Source organism: Cololabis saira, chromosome 3, assembly GCF_033807715.1.
Source record: "Cololabis saira isolate AMF1-May2022 chromosome 3, fColSai1.1, whole genome shotgun sequence".
NCBI lineage: Eukaryota > Metazoa > Chordata > Actinopteri > Beloniformes > Belonidae > Cololabis > Cololabis saira.
Genome location: NC_084589.1, coordinates 27,146,080 through 27,170,440, shown reverse-complemented (window position 1 = coordinate 27,170,440; position 24,361 = coordinate 27,146,080). Strand labels below are relative to the sequence as shown.

At 41.3% G+C, this 24,361-nt stretch overlaps 1 protein-coding gene across 3 annotated transcripts in view; it reads right to left on the bottom strand.

Annotated features, from left to right (window-relative positions):
• adamtsl4 (ADAMTS-like 4) overlaps positions 1–24,361 on the bottom strand; it is a 48,382-nt gene that overhangs the window by 18,036 nt on the left and 5,985 nt on the right. For all 3 annotated transcript variants that reach the window (XM_061716923.1, XM_061716926.1, XM_061716922.1), the window contains exons 3-5: positions 23,029–23,612; positions 19,349–20,048; positions 285–387 (exon numbers count right to left, since the gene is read on the bottom strand). In XM_061716923.1, the coding sequence (XP_061572907.1) occupies positions 285–387; positions 19,349–20,048; positions 23,029–23,612 (1,387 nt within the window). The remainder of the gene's footprint in view (positions 1–284; positions 388–19,348; positions 20,049–23,028; positions 23,613–24,361) is intronic.

The following is a 24,361-nucleotide window of genomic DNA, read 5'->3' as shown; positions in this document are numbered from 1 at the left end:
ACCACCACTGGTGCTGCACATAGTGTAGATGCAGGCCTGCTGGAGTGAGAGAAAGGGGATCGAGAAAGGCTGGGCATGCAGTGGAGGCCTGCCAACACACACTCATACCCCAGAAAACTCACTCAAATTCACATTGACTGACTGTTTTTTTCACCCCTCCTCCCTGACATTTAATTCTTCCTATAAACCTGTTGCCACATTCAAGCACATTGCAGCGAAACAAACTACTACTACTACTACTGTGTATGTGTGTATGCGTGTGTGTGCATTAGCTCAGTCCTCACCCTCAGTGAAAGGCTCCCAGTTGTAGAGGCGACCCATGAACTCCTGGGTGTTAAAGGCTGCACACTGCTCTGCTCTGGGGTCCAAAGCACCTCCTCCACACACCTGGAGGACAAAAACAATGAGGAATACAGAGGAAATTCAAAATCAGTGCCACACAATGAACCAATACACAGTGCTAAAGCGAGGGCTGTTTCTCTCCCGGTCCCCAGAGACAGTAGGGTGGAGTGCAGCGAATGGAAGGTGAGGAAAACAGCTGACAATGAAGGAGTGAATTAAATTGAGATCATGGAGGTAAGACACTTCATGCCTTTACACAAAAACACACATGTTGTTTCCACGATGCTACGAGCTGCAGCGAATGCACTGCAAGCATATGGAAGTGATAGATTTTTTGGAAGCAGCTGCTCAAATAAATCCACCGTGACTTTCAGTGCATGACCCGAGTATGCGAGGTTGTGTGTGAGCACGTGTACGGGCGTGTGTGCATTTACGTATCGCTCTAAGAGTCTTCGTGGAGCTGTGGAGGGAGTTTTAGGGTAACTGCACAATATCTTTGGTATCTATTTCATAAAAAACTACTACCTCAACATACTTCAGAGTGAAATGTAACCAATCAACTAATTATTTTAACCAGTTATTGTTTTTTTTTAACCAAAATAGGAAAGCACATAAATGGAAATGATTAGTTAAATAACAAAAGAGTTTCCCAAATACCCATGTGAAAGTATCAGAACCACCAAAGGGTTATTTTCTCCACTTAATTAATGAGAGTTTTTTATTTCCACAATACTCCAAAGAGTAAAGAATGATAGGCTTAAAAAGGATTAAACTATTAAAAGGTTTAATTAAAATTTGAAATTGGAATATAGCTCTGGGAATTTTGCCATACTCCATGAACCCATATGTTAATGTTAATTTAGAAATCAGAATACATTTTTCCCCACATCATTAATCCTTTCATATTCCCTCAGATTCCTCTTGTAGTCCATAATAAGCACCCCACTGGATCAGCGTGCACATAAAATAAGGTATAATTAACTTTGCCTTTGCCAGTTACAGTAATATAATAGTGCATATTCAAAATATGTGTGTCAGTGTAAAAGTTGATTTAAATGACCCAAATATAAAACTAAGACCAAAATATTATACTGATAGGGGTTGCAGAACTGTATATGTATGGTTTTAATATCAGGTCTGATTTCCTGTGAAGCAATAATTTCAACTAAATATTTCCAGAAACTGCTGATCAGTCCTGCATACGACTGAAGTTTAGATGATGGCTTTAAAGCTTGAGTTATGGTTCTGCGTCAAAACAACGCCGTGCCTACGGCGTGTGGTACGCGTCGATGCAGACCACACGCCGTCACTGACGCCGTCACTGACGCCGTCACTGACGCCGTCACTGACGCCGTCACTGACGCCGTCACTGACGTGCAGCTCCCGAAAATTGTAACCACGCATCGAGGCGACGCAGACCACACGCAGACGGAGAGGGCTGTGATTGGTTCGCTTGGTAGCAACGCATTTCCGGTTTCCGGTTTCAAGCAGTCGTGAACTTTCAGCACTCTTTTCTTCGTGTATGTGTGATTTTTTTTGTTTTGGTTTTTTGCACAATAGTTGTCCTTATCTCTTTGATTCACTGTGACCGGAAAAAGTCGGATAAACCATTCAGGAAAAGATTGCAAATTAGCGGTCACGGGGGGTACTGCACCGCGGCGAAATGGAGTGACGGAGAAGTCCGAAGGATTCACGACGGCGTCAAGGTGACGGCGTGTGCTCTGCGTTGGTTTGACGCAGAAGCTTAATTCAGGCTTAACATACGGATATTTGTGCTTCTTTAAAGGGGACCTATTATGGCATCTAATACCTATTTAAACAGGCCTTGAATGTCTTAAAAACAAGCTTTGGATTTTTTTTTTGCTAAATAAATTAGAAATTCACCCTCTGAGCCATGTCTTTATCTTCCCATTCTCTAACCTCATTATCTATGCAGGATTCTGAGTGAGCGGGGAGGCTATGATAATGAGGCTCTGTGCTGATTGGCTGCCTGAATGACGCGTAGCAGGGGAGGGCACAAAGCATCGCTTGTGTTGGTTTTTACAACCAACAACAGAGCGATTCGCATGTCTAGCTCGAACAGACGCCATCACGATACACCGCTACGAAAAAATGGTTTAAGCTCCGGCCGGCGGAGTTGTTGTTCCGGCCAGAGTTAGCTGTGGGCGTGGTTTCACGCATCGCTCCCGTCGTTACGTAACGACGGGAGCAGAATCTGAATGGCTCGTAGAAGCCACGTCACACTGGACGGCTCATCCGGGCGGCTGTACAGACACTGCAGAATTTGGTTGTTTCCTCCTTCTTGCAGCCAAATTCTGCAGTGTCTGTACACCCCGCCCGGAGGATCTTTCCAGTGTCATGTGACTTTTACGAGCCGTTCAGAATCTGATCATATATCATATCTATTTCCATAGGTCCCTGTTGATATTCTGGACTTTAAATTGGCAGTTTAGTCCAAAAAAGACATTTAGCTCTGTTTTGTTGGGATTTAGGAAACTGGATGAAATAAACTCTGTTATACCTGGAATTAGTTTGTTTTTTTATTCATAAATGCCAATAAACCCTTGAAAATTCACAAACTTTCAATGTTTTTTATGATGTAGCTGAAAACTGCAGATGTCTGAGCTCCAGCACCTGTTCTACTGATACTCTACAGTCATTGGCTAATCTGTGTTTGAGGGGTGGGTCTTATTTATTGGTACATTTTCACCTCCATCAATAACAGCAAGTCATACTGGCCCGGAAACCGCAAAACAGGACCAAACCATGACACTGTGTTTTACACAAGTCCTTAGAAATCACCTTCTCCACAAATACAGTGATGCAAGGTTTGGATGCTGTGTTGGACAATTATTCTTCACTTGGTGCACTTGGTATATTTTCATGTGATCACTGAGGTCAACAAATATACAGTACATGCAATCTGCTTGCATTCCGATCATTGCGTCTTGAGGCTGTATTTCCTCTCCCCACTGGACCACTTAATAACTCCAGCTGCACTTTTCACTGTCCCTATTTCCTGCTAAATGAATTAAGGGCGCAAAAAACTAGAACCAAACCTCAAGCACCTACAACTGTTTCTCGTTAATATTTACATAGCTGGCTCTACTTATGTATATTTTACTTTAGTACATTTTTAAATCAAGTATGTGTACATGTAATAGTGTATTTTTTCATTGTTTGAGTGACTCTTTTACTTAAACGGTATTTTAAACTTTATCCAGTGGAGACACCTTCGGCCTCATCACTACCGTGAGAAGCCAGATTCATCCAGCCTTCTGAGTGTGAAGGCCTCTGGTACACAGCTGGCTTCAACAAACACACACACACTGGCACGCCGCACACAGAGTTCTCAGATTTCCTTGCAGTTATAATCTCTGTATGCTCTACAATCTTCTTGTCTTTCACTCATCTCCTTCATTGATTCGTTTCTCTGCTCCTTTTGTTTTTTTTTCTCTGGACCCCACTTAACTTACAGCTGTCGCAAACAGCTGGAAAATTCCTAGTTACTAATCTGGGGAGACTGGACCAAGAGAATCATCAAGTTTATGCACACACAGGTCACCAGTTCCCATGTGAACAAGCCTCAGCACTAAGTGTATCTAAAGGACTCTCATGTCTAAAAGTTCAGGCCGTGTACTGCCTGGCATGGGTCTCGCTGGATGCATCACTTTCATGGTGTGTGTGTGTGTGTGTGTGCATGTGTGTGTGTGTGTGTGTGTGTGTGTGTGTGCACTTGTGTGGAAGAATATAAGTGCTGTTAAGTCACATAGCACTGAAAAGGATCATCATGTTTTTCCACAAAGCCTGTTAAAATATTTGCAGCAGTTTTTCTCCTCTTGAGTGATTTTTGTCATTTATGGATGACATGATCCAGTCCTGTGGAATCTTCTCAGTAAAGTGTGTTTGACTGAACACAGGAGAATACACAGGTCCTTGAAACCGTACATGTACAGTATGTAGGGGGATGTTTTCAAATCTACCCTGATGAGTGTATGAAATGTGGTCGGTAATGGTTGTAAATATTTCTGCTGGCCATAAACATGTTGAGCTTCATTTGCAACTGGGTAGTATCTGTTTATCTGTTTGTATTAATATGCGTGTGCTTGATAAGACCATAAACAATAGGTGGACAACAATCTTGAGCAGGCACATTCATGTAAGGATGCTGCGTTGCAGCTCTGGGATGCTACAGCACAGTGAAAATGAGAGAGACCCTTTATGAAAGACAGAACGAATGTTAAAAGACAGAAAGAATGCGAGTAAAAGCCAAGTGTCTGCAGTTATGCGAATGATCACAGAAGCGCTACAGTGTAAATGGATCCTCCTCTCAAGGGAGTTTAGGGCGTGTAAAAACATCAGGAGGCTAATGGACTGGGTGGAAAGAAGAGGGAGGGCAGAGCAAGTGAGAGTAAAAACAGAGGAGATAGGCTGTGTTCACTGGTTTTCGTGGTTCTGGTGAAGAATCTGTGAATTCTTGTAATGTCTTTTATATTGTGAGTGCAGAGTGAGGGCTCTCCAGAACCACCAACGTATGAAGGGGAGGAGGGGTCTAGTAATAGATATGGACTGGTATCATGGTTTAAAGCAGCACAATGTAACTTTCAGCTTTTGTTGAGTTTGGCGGCTCCTTTGGACAAAAGCAGTAGTGCTTTACCAGAAAGAACACCACATTTCCCATGAGCACCAGCGCGTACTGCTGGAAAACTCCTGTCCTCGTCGCGTGCATTTGTTTTGATAGTGAATGAACTGGACTGACTTTCAAAGCTACTTTTCTGCTTTCAGCGGTCGTTTGCAGGATGGATAGCGAAGAGGTAATGTATCTATTTTTGGCTAAACAATATAATATGACGATGTTGAAAATCAGTAAGTTCAACTTGGTTTTATTAGTGAAGTCACCCCCGCCCCCCTGTCCTGTTATAATAATGTGCCCCGAACTACAAACTCATACGCTAGTCCAACATACTTACTGACAAAATAAAAAATATACTTTATAACCTGTGAATAACTGAATGCCCATTCCTTATATTTTACAGATCAGCCCTGCACAATTTTACAGTTCTCAGGAAAAATACTAAAACCCAATGTATGTGAAAACATTCTAATTTTGATTCTTATTGAACATAGAACTCATTTACATTTACATTTGTATCATAACAATTCTGTCTCTCTTGTCGGACAGCCCTCCTCGTCTTTCATCTCACGCCAGCGAGTGAACGCTGGGCCAATGTTTATTCTTGTCCGGGCATTTTTTTTTTTTTTTTGTCCGTGCATTTAGCTTGTTACTCTCCCGCGTTCTTTTTTTCGCCTCCTCCGAAGAAACTTTAATCTCTTTGTTTTTTTCGCTGCTTCGGCCATGATACCAGCTTCTCCTGAGCTCTGCGCTCCACGCCCCGCCCATTTTCGTCTCGACTACGAATCGGGAAGGAGGGGGAAGTGACGTATGCCGTAAAGCAGTCAGAGCCGTAAAAATGTGTAGTTTTTTTAGTGTGGAAGGGTTCCTACCATGCTCCTCAAAGATACATAGTGCCAGTGAAAGTGATACAGACCCCTCATACCATGACAGAGGTGTTTTTTAGTGTGTAAGAAAACTCAAATATCCTATCTCAAAAAATGTGAATATTCTGGGAATCTTAATCTTAAACTGTAAACCATAATCAGCAATATTAAAATAATAAAAGGCTTGCAATATTTCAGTTGATTTGTAATGAATCCAGAATGTATGACATTTTTGTTTTGTTAATTTGCATTACAGAAAATAAAGAACTTTATCACAATATTCTAATTTTCTGAGACAGTCCTGTACAGTGTAATTTGGCTACTATAATGGTAAATAACGCAATTTCAAGTCAATAATTGTGCGTATCTTTATTATTTAAACCCCCCCCCCCCCCAAAAAAAAAAAATCACTGGGTTTGTATGTATATATTTATGTATGTGTATGTGTATGTAGGCGTATATATGTATATATATTAAATATAGCAATAATGCACATATATATGCCTTTGGTTTTTACCTGCATGGTATCAATCATTAATATGTGTGCAGACAAGGAAAGAAAAAAAAAAAAAAAAAAATCACATTTCATCTACAAGAACAATTTAAATTAGTAACATTTACTATTCACTAGACTTTTCTGAGGTGGAGGGTGGTGTTTGAGACTTTTTATTTTGTGAGATGACTTTGGATCTCGTAAATAGTCACGTTAATCGTTGAAAGCACTCGAGTTAATCATCAAATAGTGTAGAAATAGCGGTAGTGCAATTGCCACACATATTGGATCTCAGCTAACTACGCACTAGTGACGCAGTATGGAGTAATGAAAATCTTGCAGCAACAGACCAACAAGAGCTGTCATATAGAGTTGATCAAAGGTTTAGGTGAAAGTTTAGGGAAAAATGATCTATTCACACACATTTTTAACAATAGACAGAACATGCATAATTACAGAAACAGGAATGTTATTATCATTGTTAGTTTGGTAAATGGATTATTAAGGACACTATTCATATAACACCCGAGAGTGTATGAAAGTACCGGTATGCAAACATTTCCAATTAACAGTTAAGCGTTTCAACTGGTGGGATGAGAGTCAGATGTAAGTGGGCCTGTGGGATTCCTGTTATTGCCTGCAGATTCAAGAACACAAAACAGACTACACAGTGAAGTAGAACTAGCGAAAGCCAAAAGTAGCCGTACTGTGACATTAGACACAAAGTACATAATGAATTCAAAGCTGTTTAAATGGCAAAAGCATTATATTGAGTTACTTTTCTCAACAAGCAGCCTTGTTCAGGGTAGCTTTCCTTAATTCTCTCTGGAGCTATTTAACTGTAAATAGTGATTATCCTTACAATTTTATAGGGAGAAAACTAAACTTAGCTTTGGAGTGTTAATGCAGGAAAAATAAACATTACCAACTTTGATCAGAACATTCAGGGCAAAAAGAAAGATTTGTTATGTGGGTTCATCTCACTTCTGCTAATGTCAGAGGCTTTTTTTTATATATTTAGACAAAATCTCCCATGTGATCATGATTTCAAAAAAAGTGTAGGGAGAATTATGGTGGACCATGTCATACAATAATGTCTTTACACCAGATCACCCCAGCACCAAGGTCGTCTGTCCACAAATGAACCATGCAGTCATGCAGTAGGACAAAACCCCCACATAATGGTTAAAAATTGATAAGTTAATGCTATTAGGAAGTAAAGACGTGATCTTGGGTCTTTGCATGTTCCTCTGGAGGAAAGGCAGTAAGCAGCTGATGTGAGGAAAACCAACAATTGTTATTACTGCACAAAAAGGTCATATTTAATACTAAAATCCAAGGTTCACATACTTTCACCACTCTTACGCTTGTTATATTCGGTCATTTCGCTCACGAAACAGTTGGCCAGGTATGATACTGTCTTTTTGTATCTTTAAATGGTGGATGTATGGAATAAATTAGATATAGATTTGAAATTATGTAGAACTTTAACTTTATTTAAAAAAAACATTGAAAAGAAGGATGATTTCCTTATATTAAATTAATGAGTGGCTTGATGTTGATTTGGGTATTTATTTAATTGGTGATTTGCTTTGATTTTTTAAGGATGAAGGTAACATGTAAACTGCACCTTTATTTTAAATATCTTTTTTATTTTTTGAGGAATGTTTGTTATCCCTACAGAGGCAATTTGTTTTACGGGCAGTCTTTCTCTTACTTTTTGCTTTTATTTTATTAATTTAATTAATCTTTTTGAGGGTAGGCAAATAATAAGCTTTGCTTCAGCCTACCCCTTTTTCGGTCTAGATGTTATCTGTTTATTTGTATACTGGAAACTTCTTTGTTATGTTTTCTTTGAACAATTGAACGTTTTCTTGTTGTCAGTTTTATTCTTGGTTTTTTTTTTTTTTTTTTTTTTTGTGTCATGACCGAAAATAAACTAAACTAAACACTAAATGGACTCCCTTTTGTGACACAGGCTTTGCAATGAAGAAGAAAGAAGAAAATCTGGGGCTTTTACAAAAACAATTTAACCTAAAATGCGTGGTTTTGGAAGGTGTGTCTGGGAATAAGTGGGGATTTTTTGACACTTTACCAAACATGACTACGAAGAGCTTTGCGTCTCATTCCCCCATTCACTTATTTTTACATAATCGGTTCTTACTACTCTTTCAGTACAATCACACAAGGCTGAACAATTTGGATGTCTTGTTCTAGGATGCTTTGACACAAGAGGTTCAGACTGCCAAACCATCTACAACTCTACCCGCCCATACCCGTTGCTGTTTCTGCACGGCCTCATGACACACTGAAAAGAGTGGCTCACATACCACCAACTCAGAGCAGCTCAGTGATTTGTACATAAAAAGAAACCATAAAGAGGGGTGAAGTGATGGATGAAGGATGGATGGCAGCAGGGAGCAGGTGAAAGAAAAGTGAAAGCAGCTGGTGAAAGACAGACGCTGTGATTTTGAACAGGAGCTGTGAATGTTACAGATGGGTTCTACTGTCAGAGCGGGGGGTGGAGAGGAGACAACACCAAGGAGCATGTAAACATTACAACCACAGACACACAAAGTCCTGTTTACACATAAAACTCTTACGTGAAAGAAAAACACCTGGGAATTTCCAGCACGTCACTGTCATCCTGCCGTACAAGTCTACACCTGCATAGTTGGCCACACCACCTCAATACCTTTAATAGGTCATTCCTCAAGGATTACTGCACACGAAACAACTGACCGCTGGCCCCTGAAGCCATAAATCAACAGGCAGCAGGTCTAATCGCTGCGTGCATGCACAGAAATCCATGACATGTTAATGTAGACTCGGTGATTAACATTCTCTGGCTAATCTTGCGCTGGAGGCCGTCCTTCTGTACTTAGCACTGAACCGCCAAGCTTCCAGTCTCAGCCCCGTGGGAGGGGGACAGTCAGGAGTCCCTCAGAGAAAATGCTGTTCATTTAATCAACAGCAGGCAACAGGTCAGGGGGAGGTCATGGCAGGACACATCACTATTGTTCTCAGGTGAAATATAAGCTTTAAAATATAAACACTCCAAGACCAGTAAGTTAAAACACATTCATTCAAGTCCATCACCCTTTCTATACTTACGAAGTATGAAGAGCCATACTCTCTCTTTATTCGTTCACATAAAAAAGCCCACAAACTCTTTTTTCCATTTAATTTTTACTTTTTTTATTTTTTATTTTTAGTTAATTTTATTTTTTTTATTTATTTATTTATTTTTTTTCTGTCTTGTTTTGTTTTTGTCTGTATGGACACAGCAGGACCTGCTTACATTTTGTTGGATAATTAATATGATACTTGCTGATTGTCTTGCTTTTTTGTACATTTATATTGAAATTTAATAAAAATATTGTTCAAAAAAAAAAAAAAAGCCCACAAACTCTGTACAAAGAGTTTCTGCTCCAGTAACCATGTACGTTGGGTTGTTTCTGATATACAAATCTTTCATATCTCTTTTGTTTCACATTTTTTGCTATATTAGCTCAAACTATCTTCATATATGGGATAACAAAAACATAATTAAATACGCTTGTGATAAAAGAAAAATCAACCGTGGGCGCAAGAGAGCTCTGAAAACATCAGCCAGTTATTGTAAGTAACCCTAGCACAGCCACTGGATCACTGGCTTGCCCGTCAAACTCTCTTTCTCGTCAGTGAACAGAAGTCGCCAGTTACGATTCTTGGGAGGTGTGGCTTTAGAGGCAGGTCTGATGGAAGGGGGTTGTATTTTTTTAACTACGTTCAAAAGTTTGATGAATCTTCATGGATTTTCCGATATCCGTCCATCAATCCATTATCTTCTGCTTATCCTCCCTCCAGCCACCTACTCCAGCTCCCCTGGCAATAAACCAAGGTGTACCCAGGCCAACTGAGAAATACAGTCTCTCCGGCATGTCCTGGCTCTGCCTGGAGGCCAAAACCTGCCCAAAACACCTCTCCAGGGAGGCATCGTGGAGGTATCCTGTTCAGATGCCCAAACCACCTCAATTGGCTCCTCTCGATGTGGAGCACTGACTCTACTGCGAGGCCCTCCCAGACCACTGAACATGTTTAAGGGGGAATTAAGCCAACCTGTAGAGGCAGCTCATTTCAGCCATTTTGTATTCACAATCTTTCAGTCACTACCCACAATCCAGGACCAATGGTGAGGGTAGGAACAAAGATCGACTTGGTAAACAGAGAATCTTGCTTTTTTCACTCAACCGAGTGGAGTCCCCACCATTGCAGATGCTGCACCATTCCTCCAGCCAGTCTCTCTTTCCATTCTTCCCTCACTCATGAACAAGTTCTCAAGACTCCTAAACTCCTCCACTTGAGGCAGCACCTCACAGATTTGGACAAGATGGGAATATCACAAAACCTCACAGGGATCTGGCTGTCAAGCAAGACAGAGGTTAACTGGACACAAAGAAGGAAACATGGCCAAACGGTCTGGTATAAAGACCTCTCCCCGGCAAATAAATGTGATTTTCTTTGGCCTTCTTCAATTGTGCAGATAAACAGGATGTTAGGTCAACGTCGAGCTGGGTCTAAGTCATGTTTACCATACAGCTGTAAAAGCAATCTTCCCTTTAGTGAGTGAGAAAATCTCCCAAGATGAAAACATCTGGCTTCTTTGACCTTTTCCACCCTGGAGGCACCTGCACCAGGTCAGTCAGTGACTGTAAGAAAACTCCAAGGTTGGCATTTACTCAAATGATGCTTAGCACTGACCTAGCACTGGCACTAGCACTAGGGTTGCCACCCGTCCCGTAAAATACGGAATTGTCCTTTATTTGAGAAAAAAATGTTGCGTCCCGTATTGAACTAATACGGGACACGATTGGTACCGTATTTTCAATAACTTTTACACCATATTCTAGTTGAATTATTGAAATAAATTAACTTTTACACCATATTCTAGTTGAATTATTGAAATAAATTAACTTTTACACCATATTCTAGTTGAATTATTGAAATAAGTTAACTTTTACACCATATTCTAGTTGAATTATTGAAATAAATTAACTTTTACACTATATTCTAGTTGAATTATTGAAATAAATTAACTTTTACACCATATTCTAGTTGAATTATTGAAATAAATTAACTTTTACACCATATTCTAGTTGAATTATTGAAATAAATTAACTTTTACACCATATTCTAGTTGAATTATTGAAATAAATTAACTTTTACACCATATTCTTCACCTGTAGGCTATATTACATCTGGGCTGATGTGGACATACGTAGCATAGGAGGATATTTCAGTTGCCAGTATGGTTGGCTGTCTGTACAGTCATGCTAGTTCAATGCAATTAAAGCACTTTAAACTTTAAATCAAAGCATTTAGTTCTTTCATATAAAATAAACACATTTTTATTCAGTTTAGAAGTTTTCGGGGCTTTTTTTTTTGGCTCCTGCGCTGCTGAAATCAGGGCGTCCCTTATTTCTATTTCTGAAAGGTGGCGACCCTAACTAGCACTGACCTAGCACTGGCACTAGCACTGACTTTTTCAGTATTTGGCATAGTTGCAGTTGCTAAAATTATAGTTTAAAAATGCATGTAATCATCTCAGTCCAAGTGAAATTGAACTTCTGATGATGCAGTTGAAGTGCAGCTAATCCCTGCTCATAAACATTCATTATCATTTTTGCCACCTTTTCCTGCAGAGTGTGCCATATTTTTGGTCGGTAAATCAATGAAGCTCAGTCCAGGCTTGAAAAGCACAAGTATATACCAGTAGGTAAGAAAAAGATAAAGCAAATATCACAAGCATCTTTTGGCCTTACACTTGTAGTTGTTGCTGATTGCATTTGGAGATTTTTTTATGTTTTCTTTCAGGTGGTAAAAGTAAAAAAACAAAAAGAGCTTGTGATGTTAAGGCACTTAGACCTGAGGATCCCTCAAAACACAGGAGCAAGTATGATACTCACTCGTTGATAAGGCTGAGATTCTCCAAACGGCCTGAGTGAGGACTGACATGAGACAGACTAAGAGGAGGAGGACGAGCATGAAAGAAATATTTGTGGGAAACTCAAAGCCCACAGGAGCTATTATAAACAAGGAGCACCTGGTTTTTGTAGTGAGGCAGGTTGCTCTGCTTGTCGAAGGTCTAAAGCAAATAAAATACAGCTCAGTCTGAATAAGTTCATGTGGTTTGTGCGTGTTTGCCACAAACCAACACATCTGGACCTGTTTGTCGCTCCATGAAAAAGGAACTAAGTGCAACGCACAGTGATTAGAGCTGAGGAGTGTGGCTCCGTGCTGATAGTCCAAATAACATATTTTCAGTGTACCAATGCCTGTATAATGACAGACTGTGATTAGACGAGATCATCTGACTCTCACTGAAGCAGTCTGAAGACGAGCCAGAGTGTTTAGCAGCTTCCAACAGATACTCCTCAGCTCTCGACTACAAAGGCAGGATCAGTGTCTTATTTTCCAGTGTGCAGTGGAATCCAATGGCATGTTTTTGGTGGTACTGCTGGGAAACAGTCAAGCATCCAGGCAGACCTCCTCTGAGGCTCTCGCCTTGGCACAAGAGTCTCCTGTATTAGCATGAAATTGGTTAGTGTGTGCTGATCCAGTTTGAACGGGGCCGCAGAGTTCCTCTCAGGTTGCTTACAGCCACAAGTTAACAAAGCGGAGTAGATTAAGAGCTAAATCAAGCAACTGATCTGATTATCAAAAAGATAAATAACTGTAATTTCTTTGTATGATCAATTATTATTTTATGCAATCTGATAGATTTAGGAGATTCTCTCAACTGTTTTTTTTTTTTTTTACTGTTGGCAGCATGCAGGATAGTTGGATTCCATGAAATAATTTTTTTTAATCTCCTTTTTACTGTAACTTCACGGTTTGGCAAGTTGTTGACTTTCTTCAAGCAGGAACTGGGAGAACAAGTAACTGCAGGTGGATGGATAATTAATACTTGAAGAAGGGGAGTGATGCAAGACAGGAGGATGTTCCTCGGGCTTTTATGCATCCAACTGTAGCTGTGCACTGCAGGACCTTCAAAGTCCTGCCTGGTGAAGTCAGCAACTTGATTCATGTCTGGATGTTCTTTTTGTTTCTCCTGTGGTATTAAAAAAAAATTACTACGCTGCTTTCCAACGCACAATGATGTGTTAAGAATCCTTTACAGCTGTGCACATTCACTTTTTCCTCATTAACACCATGTTGACATTAACTTAGGCCAAAATTATATTAAAAAAATGATTTAGATGGAGAAAGTAAATGATGTAACAAGGTTAACGCTCCCCTTTTTTCTTGTAGGTCTCCCAGAGCATTATTTCATGCTCAAACACCTCCCCCGAGGGGGGCCTGCAGGGATCAGTTGCAGGCCAGTAATCGAGCACCCCTGTTTCTCCTCTCCTAGAATTACATCTTTATAGGTAACTCAAAGTATAAAGACTTTAGTCAGTACAACAGGGAAATGGAAAGCAACATGTGGCCATGCAAAAATGTTCACCCCTGTCCCAAGGTGTGCTCCAAATGGTTAAATATTGGATTAGCCCCCCCAAAAAAGAAAAGAAAGAAATCAGACTAGATTTTTAAGAGTTTCCGTCTTGACTGTGGCAGCTGGAAAGTAAGAAGTTACACTTCACAAAGAGCATCAAACAATTAAAACACCATGAACAGACTCCATCTCTGAGCCTGATGATATCCATCAGTTATTTCATCTTAACTCATTGTAACCAGATGCAACACACCTGTGCTTTTTACCTGTACAGCCCAGGAGTGACGCATGTGTTACGTTTTAACCTGCAATTACTTCAAAGGCCAAATGAAAGATTTCAGTGGACAGCTATAAATTGTCCACAGGACTCTCCAGTTTTATAAGACTTTTTTTCTGATGGAGGCCTTTGGCCTTAAACCTCCCTTACTTGCTCTTGTAGAGGTCGCTTTTAGTGATTTTGGGTAAATGTTTACTCTGAGGAGGTGGACAGAGAGACGAGCCAAGAGGAGAGCTGAAACAGCCATCAGGACACAGTGTGAACGACTTCAGAGAGGAAATGTCTGCTTCAAAATGGTGTATCCTATTTTGTGTGTGTGTGTGTGTGTGTGTGTGTGTGTGTGTGTGTGTGTGTGTGTGTGTGTGTGTGTGTGTGTGTGTGTGTGTGTGTGTGTGTGTGTGTGTGTGAGACAGACAGTCTCTTCTCAGATTTCACCATTTTCCCCCTCACCCTCGGACCGAGCAACCCCTCCCCCGTTACACTGCGATGGTACTCGTTCACGCACAAACACACACTTTTCCACAAATCCTTCTCCGATATATACTTCCCTTCGCCTTCTTGCAAGATCCTTTTCTTTTCAACCCACACTTTCTAATGCTGCTGCCAACCATCCAGCCTTTTCTTGTGTACCTTGCACTAACAAGTATTGTGTCTAGTCTAGTCTGCACGTTTTAACCCTTGTCTAAGGTCTACCATGTGTTTCTCATTCTCCAATTCTCACAGACACTCACACCACACTTCAGTATCACGCCAAGGACGAGGGCTGGAGATCAATCTTTTGACCTCTCAAAAGGTTGAACTGTGGATTTCAACATAAGAACAAAGGTTCTTATCCACTTTGCGGTGTCTAAACCATATGTTATCTTTGATATGGTACGAAATGCAGCAGGAAATGCAGACAAGTGATGGCAAGCGTTTGAGTGCACTTTCATTCCTTCAACTCTCCAGAGGATAAGCTGGATGTGACTCATGCTCACATCATTTACCAGCACCCGCAGGTGAAAGAAGATGTTGAACGTCCGGCCACTGATCAGCGCACCTGAATGTTTTCATAGCATTTTAGAAGTTTTACAGAGAACGCTATACCTCATCTGTATGAAGATACAGAGAAATAAAAGATTAAAGCTGGCCATGTGTGTGCCACAGTTACAGCTGATGCTGCAGAACTTTAGGTGTGAGATCATCTTTTTAAGCAGCGTATGCCACATAAATATGTTAAGTATACATTTCTGAGGCTTTGTGTAAAATATCCCTTCAGTAAAATGCTGCATGCACGTTTCTTATAGCTTTATTTATCAATGAAATTGAATCGCACAACCCATAAACATTCACAACTCCACATTTCGTCCTTTCACAAACACCTCAACCTGCCTCTCAGCAGCCTTCTTCCATATTTCGTCCACTTTCCTCCTTTCCCACCTTTTCTCTCCCGTTGCCCTATCATCAACCCCTCATCCCCCCACTGCTGTGTGCAGATTTTCTAAAAACAGTACCCTCTTTCACTGCCACTTGACTGCGTCACTTCCTCTACCACCCTATGCTCACACACATCACGCGCGTACGCACACGCATTCACCTTTTGCCCCTCTCATTTCCTCTGTCCCTCTCTTAGTTCCCCATTGCCGTATTGCAACAGTAAAAACACACATACACAGAGCCAATCACTCTTGCGATGGGCCTCAGGCGCCCCGTGTTATGACAACCACACCTAATAGATAATAGGATGTGTCACAGTCAGTCTGGCTCGCTCCCTTAATCACTCGCACCCACTTATTGAGTACATACAAGCCCGGGCAAAGTCCTACACTCATCATTCAAATCCTATTCTGAAGACACATAAAACCAAGAGTCTCCTGTTGAAGCAAACAGCGCTAAAGCCGAGGCTGATGTTTCGTAAATGTGTAACATGGTGAGTAGGCGCGACCATCACAGGACCGCCGTGAGCACTGCTGGCACACGGGGCTGGTATCCTGCCAGCTACTAAATTAGCCTGAACGTGTAGGACAATCAAACAAAGCATGAATAAGAGGAGGATGAAAAAACAACAAGGGGCTGAGCCAAATTATCTGCAAAGGGAAAAGTCAAGAACTCCAAAGTGCCAACCTGGCTCCAACTTCAAGTGTCTCCTTCCACTTGTTGAAAGATGTTGATGTGCTGCGCGAAAATGTGTTATCGAGTTTGTGTGTGCATTTACTAAACCCAGTCTTAACATCTCCCCCTACGCTCTCACTTAAGATAGTCCTGCAACAAGTGGCCCACTGGAATAAATAACCCTCACATGGCACTTTAGGTATTTCTGTCCTCCTGATTGAAACCCCATGCTTCCTTCTGTTGAATGGACCTATCTGTGCACCCATCACTGGAAAGTTTAGATTTTATCAGACAGAATTGTCAAAATGATGATTTTAGCATAAACATGCTAAATGTACTTAACACATCTGAACAAGGATATCATTGGATTTAAAAAAAATTAAAAATCGGACACTGTCCAATCAGAAAGGGATGGGGACAAAAATAGACAGAAGAAATGTTTTTCTTTCCAGTGGTGGAAGTGGTGGAAAAAGAAAGTCAGAGTGTTACATGAACAATACCATTTCATTTCATTAAATAAACTCTCATGTTAAGAGTATAAAAGCTAATGAGGTTTTGATGTTGTAAATGAAGCTTTAAGACCTGGCGTGGCTGGAGAAGGCAGCCAGAGGCTGTTGAGAAACTGCAGTTTTCTGAGTGTGTTGGTGCACAGGGCAGCTTTCAGTTAACCTTCAGGACAGATAATCAATATGGAGAAGAAGGAAAATTAACGAGGACGTACAAACGATGTTATCATCAGAAACCAGAGACCTCCATTATCAGGTTAAATTCAAACATATGCTCATACAGCACACTTGACCGCAAGACATTTATTTTTTAAAGGAGAACTGACTCTACGTATGTCACAACATCACATCATGGCTATGGAGAAAGCAATAACATACGTACATGTGCTGTGACAGTTATTTATATTATACTATACAGCTAATGCTGCAGGTACTTCGGCTGACTGTCTCACACACAGCAATAAGGAGTATAAACTACATTTTTAAACCTCAAAGGGAAGAAACCTTGTTCTTAAATGGATTGGATTTAATGTTTACACTAACCTGAATGGATAGCTTTAATTAGTAATTTTGTTATTTAAATGGAATTTTCAGTGGGAAAAGTGAACATTTTAATGTATAGTAACTTCACAAATACTTATATTTGCATATAGTGGAAATAAAATTATATTAGTACTCTTTTCTGATAAATTGAAAGTAATTTTGAATTTATTTTGAATTATGAATATTTAGAATTAATCTGAATTTCAAGTTTCAAGTTTCAAGTTTCTCATCTCTAATTATTACCTTATTTCTTTCTTCTTTTTTTTTATTGAACAGTAACACTGATACTGGCAGTTACTTTTATCAATGACTTCGACTTCCCAGTTTTAAAGTCCAGTGACTGCAGCATGATGTGAAGCTGTAGGTTAAGGTGTCCCCAAACAAAGGGATGGGTGTTGAGGAAGAAGTCCCTGCATATGCTCTCAAGCACAGAAAAAGTGATGCAAATTGAAAACGGGACATTCATTGATCGTGTTGAAGTTTTTTTCATGTTGGTAATATTTCTGCCCTTTGACTAAATATTCACTTGAAAACACTTAAGTGGAAGTTGCCCTGTTGTCGTCTTTTTTACTGAAATGTATTTAGACTTTCGAGTGTTTGTATCGCTTGGGCGCCATGTTTACTATTGACTGCTGGCTTATGCACGTTGCATAGCATAGCAACGTGCTTAAGCTACGCAACGTGCGTGATGACATTATTTGTGCCCACTGGAATCGAAAAGGGAATCGTTTGCAAAATGTGCAAATTATACAGAGGAATTGAAACACTGGGAACCAAACAACAGCCGGTTCTTGATTCCCATCCCTTGTTACAACTGGCCAAACTGATAGACTACTGCTAACGACACTTTGCTGTTTTTCATCTGCTGGGTCACTGGACTTTTAAAAATGACACTGACAAGTTTTATCAAACTGCCTTGTTGTGAGGTTTCTTTAGGACTACACTGAACTACCTTCCTTGATAAAAAGCAATTTTTCTTCCCTGAGAAGAGTCAGAGGTTCTACTGGGACAATTTAAAGTGAACCAAAGACATTTCCGCTCTAGCGGACAATAAAAGTCTCTTATATTCTATCCCTCTAGTCTGTTCATGCACAAAGGTGCAGCTGTCCTAACACGGCCCAACATCCAAATGACATTAGCTCACTGATGTGCAGAACTAGTCAAAGGATGAGTAGGCTACTGTTTTCTGCAAGATTTCTTATTTCAAATCGTTTCTTGATTTACAAAAGTTTTAGGTGACATAGTATTTAATTAAGTATTTAGATTTGATCCCCCAACATGAGGAATTACACAAAATCACAATAATACGAGAAGAAAAAGCAAAAAGATAACGGACACATTCCTGCCAAATTACAGGGAATAGATTGCAGTAAGTATTTGTAAGTGCCTAAAGGCTGATTTTTATGTTTTAAAAAATTCTTACCATTCCACTAAAAAAAGAACCTGAAGAAATGTATATGGCACGATTAAGAGACACTCTTCATGTACTGTAAACCAAATGTAAGTATGTTCTACAGCACTTTATTTCTGTCTTGTTCTGACCCAAGTCACTGGCAGGTCAACCCCTGGTCCTCCTGCGTGTGCTGAGGGTGAATCAGCCCTCCTCACCCGTACGTGTCGAGCTGCTCTTCATGGCAGCACGCACAGACACTTAGCTGCTGATAAAGCTCTCATTGTGCTGCGTGCGGAGGTATGGAGCGGGCCGCAACCCCAATCATCCCTGCAGGCTGAGAGCCAGACACATGACGGCAATATACATATACATATAGACATGTACTTTGTCAAACACATACATAGTCATGTTCACACGTATGTGCGATCACTCACATGAATCTAGACACATATGGTGTGCGTAACTTCATAACGGAGGTGTGTGGTCTCGCTCTGACCCAGCAAACACACATGCCTGGAGGTAGCGGAGGCCCTAGCAGCTTGTTTCCATGTGATTGCTCAGAGACAACCAGCCAGTGTTGGAGCTGGGGAATGATCTACCTATAAAATACACCCTACTGACCTTCATCTCCACAGTTTACAGCTCCCTTGCTGCCCCCTTCAATACGTGTAATGCATATAAAGCAAGTATTTCTTTTTTTAAGATTAAAATCGTGGTACAGCCTCACCTGTGAGAAGCATCTGCGGTACTCTTTCTCAGGCCCCGAGCATCTGTACACCCGAGGAGCTTCCCCTCGTCCATGCCTGGCTGACTCCTGTCCCAGGTGAGACATGTGGGGGTGCTGTAAGGGGTAGATGTTGCCGGCAGGTGGGGTTTGGGGGCTGAATCCTGGATGGAGCTCCCTGTCTCGGTGCACGGGGCTGGAGCGGTGCAGAGGGGAGGAAAAAGGTGGAGCGCCACCAGGGGAACGAGCCCGCGAGGGTGGAGGTGGAGCAGTGACAGCGTTCCAATCAAATCTTTGGCGGTTACTGAAGACGGATGGTGACGAGGAGCGTGAGAAGGGGTGTCGGGGTGGGACTCTGCTCCTCCTGTGATCTGTGGTGGTGTATGAAGGTTTGTCCACGTGTCGGCGGGGGATGCTGGTCGTGGTGGTGGTCGTTGTCGGCCCCTCCTCAGCTGCAGGAGCCTCACTGTTCTCCCGCTCATCACCCTCCTCTTTAGTCCTCCACACCTCCCTGTCCTCTTCATCACTCCCCCTCTGTTCTCCGTCTTTCCCGATGTTCTCCGTGTCGTCTTCAGTGACAGTTCGTTCGGCTGTGCTCTCAGTGCCGTTGACAGTGTGGCGAGCCTGGCGGTTGGGGCGATGCAGAGGCAGCGAGAAGGGAACCTTACCATACCCAAACTGGCCTGGACGAATGTTGGACGACCTGCGAGTGAAAAGAGATGGATACAAAATACACACCAGAAGAATACTTAGAAGTAGTGATTTACAGCTGGGCAGAGAAAGCAGAAAGGCAGCATGAAGAGATTATAATAACACAGAGCCAGCTGAGTAATGTTGAACCTGTCTGAAGACAAAAAACAGAAATAATGATGTAATACTGCAAAACAGCAGATACCAGAGATGGCCACAACTCCAAACTCATACCGTCAAAACAAACCCTTTAATGCTTAATCCATGTCACTCCTTTAACAAATGACCCTAGAATGAATCTTAAATCTGAGATATCACTCATACAGTGGAGAAAAAAAGTATTTCGTCAGACACCAGTTGTGCAAGTTCTCCCACTTAAGATAAGAGAGGCCTGTAGTTTTCATCACAGGTATATCTCAACTATGAGAGACATCCAGAAAATCCAGAAAATCACATTGTGTGATTTTTAAAGAATGTATTTCCAAATTATAGTGGAAAATAAGTATTTGGTTAATGACTAAAGTTCATCTCAATACTTTGTTATATACCCTTTGTTGGCAATGACAGAGGTCAAATGTTTTCTGTAAGTCTTTGCAAGGTTTTCACACTGTTGCTGGTATTTTGGTCCGTTCCTCCATGCAGATCTCCTCTAGAGCAGTGATGTTTTGGGGCTGTCGCTGGGCAACACAGACTTTCAACTCCCTCCAAAGATTTTCTATGGGGTTGAGATCTGGAGACTGGCTAGGCCACTCCAGGACCTTGAAATGTTTCTTATGAAGCCACTCTTTCATTGGCCGGGCGATGTGTTTGGGATCATTGTCATGCTGAAAGACCCAGCCACGTTTCATCTTCAATGCCCTGCTGATGGAAGGAGGTTTTCACTCAAAATCTCACGATACGTGGCCCCATTCCTTCTTTCCCTTACACGGATCAGTCGTCCTGGTCCCTTTGCAGAAAAACATCCCCAAAGCATGATGTTTCCACCCCCATGTTTCACAGTAGGTTTGGTGTTCTTTGGATGCAACTCAGCTTTCTTTCTCCTCCAAACACGACAAGTTGTGTTTCTACTTAAAAGTTCTATTTTGGTTTCATCTGACCATATAACATTCTCCCAGTCCTCTTGTGCATCATCCAAATGCTCTCTAGCAAACTTCAGACGGGCCTGGACATGTACTGGCTTTAGCAGGAAACACGTCTGGCTCTGCAGGATCTGAGTCCCTGGTGGCGTAGTGTGTTACTGATGGTTCCTTTGTTACTTTGGTCCCAGCTCTCTGCAGGTCATTCACTAGGTCCCCCGTGTGGTTCTGGGATTTTTACTGATCATTTTTACCCCACGGGGTGAGATCTTGCGTGGACCCCCAGATTGAGGGAGATTATCAGTGGTCTTGTATGTCTTCCGTTTTCACAAAATTGCTCCCACAGTTGATTTCTTCACACCAAGCTGTTTACCTATTGCAGATTCAGTCTTCCCAGCTGGTGCAGGTCTACGATGTTGTTTCTCACGTCCTTTGACAGCTCTTTGGTCTTGGCCATAGTGGAGTTTGGAGTGTGACTGTTCGAGGTTGTGGACAGGTGTCTTTTATGCTGATAATGAGTTAAAACAGGTGTCTTTTATGCTGATAACCAGTTAAAACAGGTGCCATTAATACAGGTAACGAGTGGAGGAGAGAGGAGCCTCCTAAAGAAGAAGTTACAGGTCTGTGAAAGCCAGAAATCTTGCTTGTTTGTAGGTGACCAAATACTTATTTTACCGAGGAATTTACCAATTAATTCAGTAAAGATCCTACAATGTGATTTCCTGGATTCTTTCCCCCCCATTCTGTCTCTCATAGTTGAAGTGAACCTATGTACCTCTTTCATCTTTTTAAGTGGGAGAACTTGCACAATTGGTGTCTGACTAAATACTTTTTTGCCCCACTGTAGAAGTCACTCCATCCTACTTGTCTTGTGATGAGACACAAATATTTTTGTAGTGTCTTACGGATGTGGAGCCAACTGTTTATTCTAAACAGAACGCTGTTGCTACTGCCAGCTATGCAAAACTCACTTCCTTTTGTGCTAAAGACTCCTCTCACAAAGGCGAAGTCACTTTGCTGAGGAAAGCACATGCAGATAACTACTGGTGTTCTGTTTAACGTGAAAGCACAAAGAATTGTAACGCAGATTCTGTAAAAGACATCCACATTGTACATGATGGACAAAGCACGCGCTGGTCATAAATGTCTGCAAAGATATTGTTCCTGACCGAACAGAAGCGTCCAGGGGGACTGCAAGTAAGTTTTGAAATCTGGCATCCGACATATGCAATAAATGTAAAGAGTTTTACACTATAAACAAAATTGGACCTGTTTGTAAGCAATAGTTGCTGAAGAGACTCATCCAGATGCTAAATGTTTGCATAGGCAGCCAACATTCTTATTAATCTCAGCTAACCACAAACCATTTTATTCAACAGTTTACCAGGGGAGCATTCAAAAATAACTTTGGAAACAAATCTTTCAAAAACCTAAAGTGAATTTGGATTGACTTTCGCATTTTTCCATAAATTATACTCAATAAAAATGATTTTCCTTTCAATCCTTTCTTTAGCCTTTACAAATCAGTCTGGCGAGACTTTAAAATTGCCCCCAAAACAATTAGCATCCTTTAATAAAATACTGGATAATCCCAATTCATAATATAAAACTTTAAACAAACAGTGGATCATTTGATTCCCATACCTCCACACATATGTAAGGGAGTATAAGAGAGCAATAGATTATAAACAAGACCTTTTACTTTAAAATCTTGATTTGATGACCCTTAGAGGTTTCATGTTTTGTATTCTGCAGGGAGTTTTGTTACACTATGACTTCCCTGGTTGTGGTTACAGGTGATGGTGAGTGTGCTCAGATGTAAAAAAAAAAAAAGGCTTACAACTTTCACAATAAAAAGCACAAAACATTTCTTCTCAGCCCAGAAGCTTTGCTTTCTAATTATCCAGCGTCACCCACCTCCTCGAAGGCGAAACCTCCCGACTGCTGGAGACGGAGCGTCTGCTCCCGCCCCCGGCCGCTCTCGCTGCTCCTGGATTGGTCGGCCTCCTGAAAACCCTTTGTGGCTGGTTGTAGCCTTGTGAGGGTGAGTGGTAGGGAGACCGGTAAGGAGACGCAGGGTCCTGATTGGCGGGGGAGAATTCTGGCTGGTAAAAAGTTGGCACCCGATTGATGTGTCCAGGAACGGGAGGCCCTTCTTCTCCAGAGGGCGTATTCCGATACAAAGGCAGTCCCGGGTTACGGTTGCTTGAGATGGAAGGAGAGTGATAAGATGGGTGTTGCCCAGGGTAACGAGGAGGGTAGTAAGGCCTCGCGGGAGAGACAACTGGACCCCCGATGCCCCCAGGCAGGTAATCTGCCCAGTTGTCTGGGGAGAAGGAGTGGGGAGGGGTCTGTGGCGGTGGAGGGGGTAAACACTTTCTCTTCCTCTGTGAGACGCCCATGCTGCAGGTCTGAGAACATTCTGACCATTCCTCCCAGTCAGACCACACCCCCTCTATAGGTTCAGCCTCAAACACCTGTCTGGACCTCCGAGTGGCCACCTGAGACAAAGACACACAACCAAAGAGGAAAATTCAAGAGATTTGTTTAACAATTTAAACTGAATTAACACCAGAAGTACACACTATAACTGGTCAGACATTACCTGAATTTATTTATGGTTAATCGAGTAATACTCAGTATTACGAATGTGAAAAAAACAAACAAACAAAAATACCTGTCACAAAAAATAAGTTATAATTTTGCATCAAATCTGAAAATGATCAGATTTGATCAGCTGGAACCGGTGATACCGAAAAGAAACAAATGCTGGCATTATAAACGGATCCATAAAGAAATTCAGTGAATCATCTCTAAGCAGTTATACCTTATGATGTGTAAAAGCTATTTTGAGGTTATTTCCTTTAATTTAAACCCAACCAACAAGTTAAATGCCTGCCTTGATTATTGCCTTGATACCGAGACGTCCATCTTAGTTTTGACTAAATAGTTCAGGAAATTCTGGTTTGATCCAAAAGCTAAAAGAATTTTCTTTAGTTTTATTCCAGTCAAGTTTTTTAGCATTCAATTCATCCTTCAATTTTGCAATTCCTAGAGAAAAAAACCCTACAAACGTCCCCATGATGATGAAAAAAGACAGCATTACAGAAGACATGTTATAAGCGTGTTGACTGAACCAGTAACAGTTCTAGCATATTTACTGCAGTCCAAACTCAGCTCCAAAGTTACGAAGACTTCCAGCCTTGGCAACATTTTAAAGACATAGTTAACATAGTATAAAGGTAGCCAC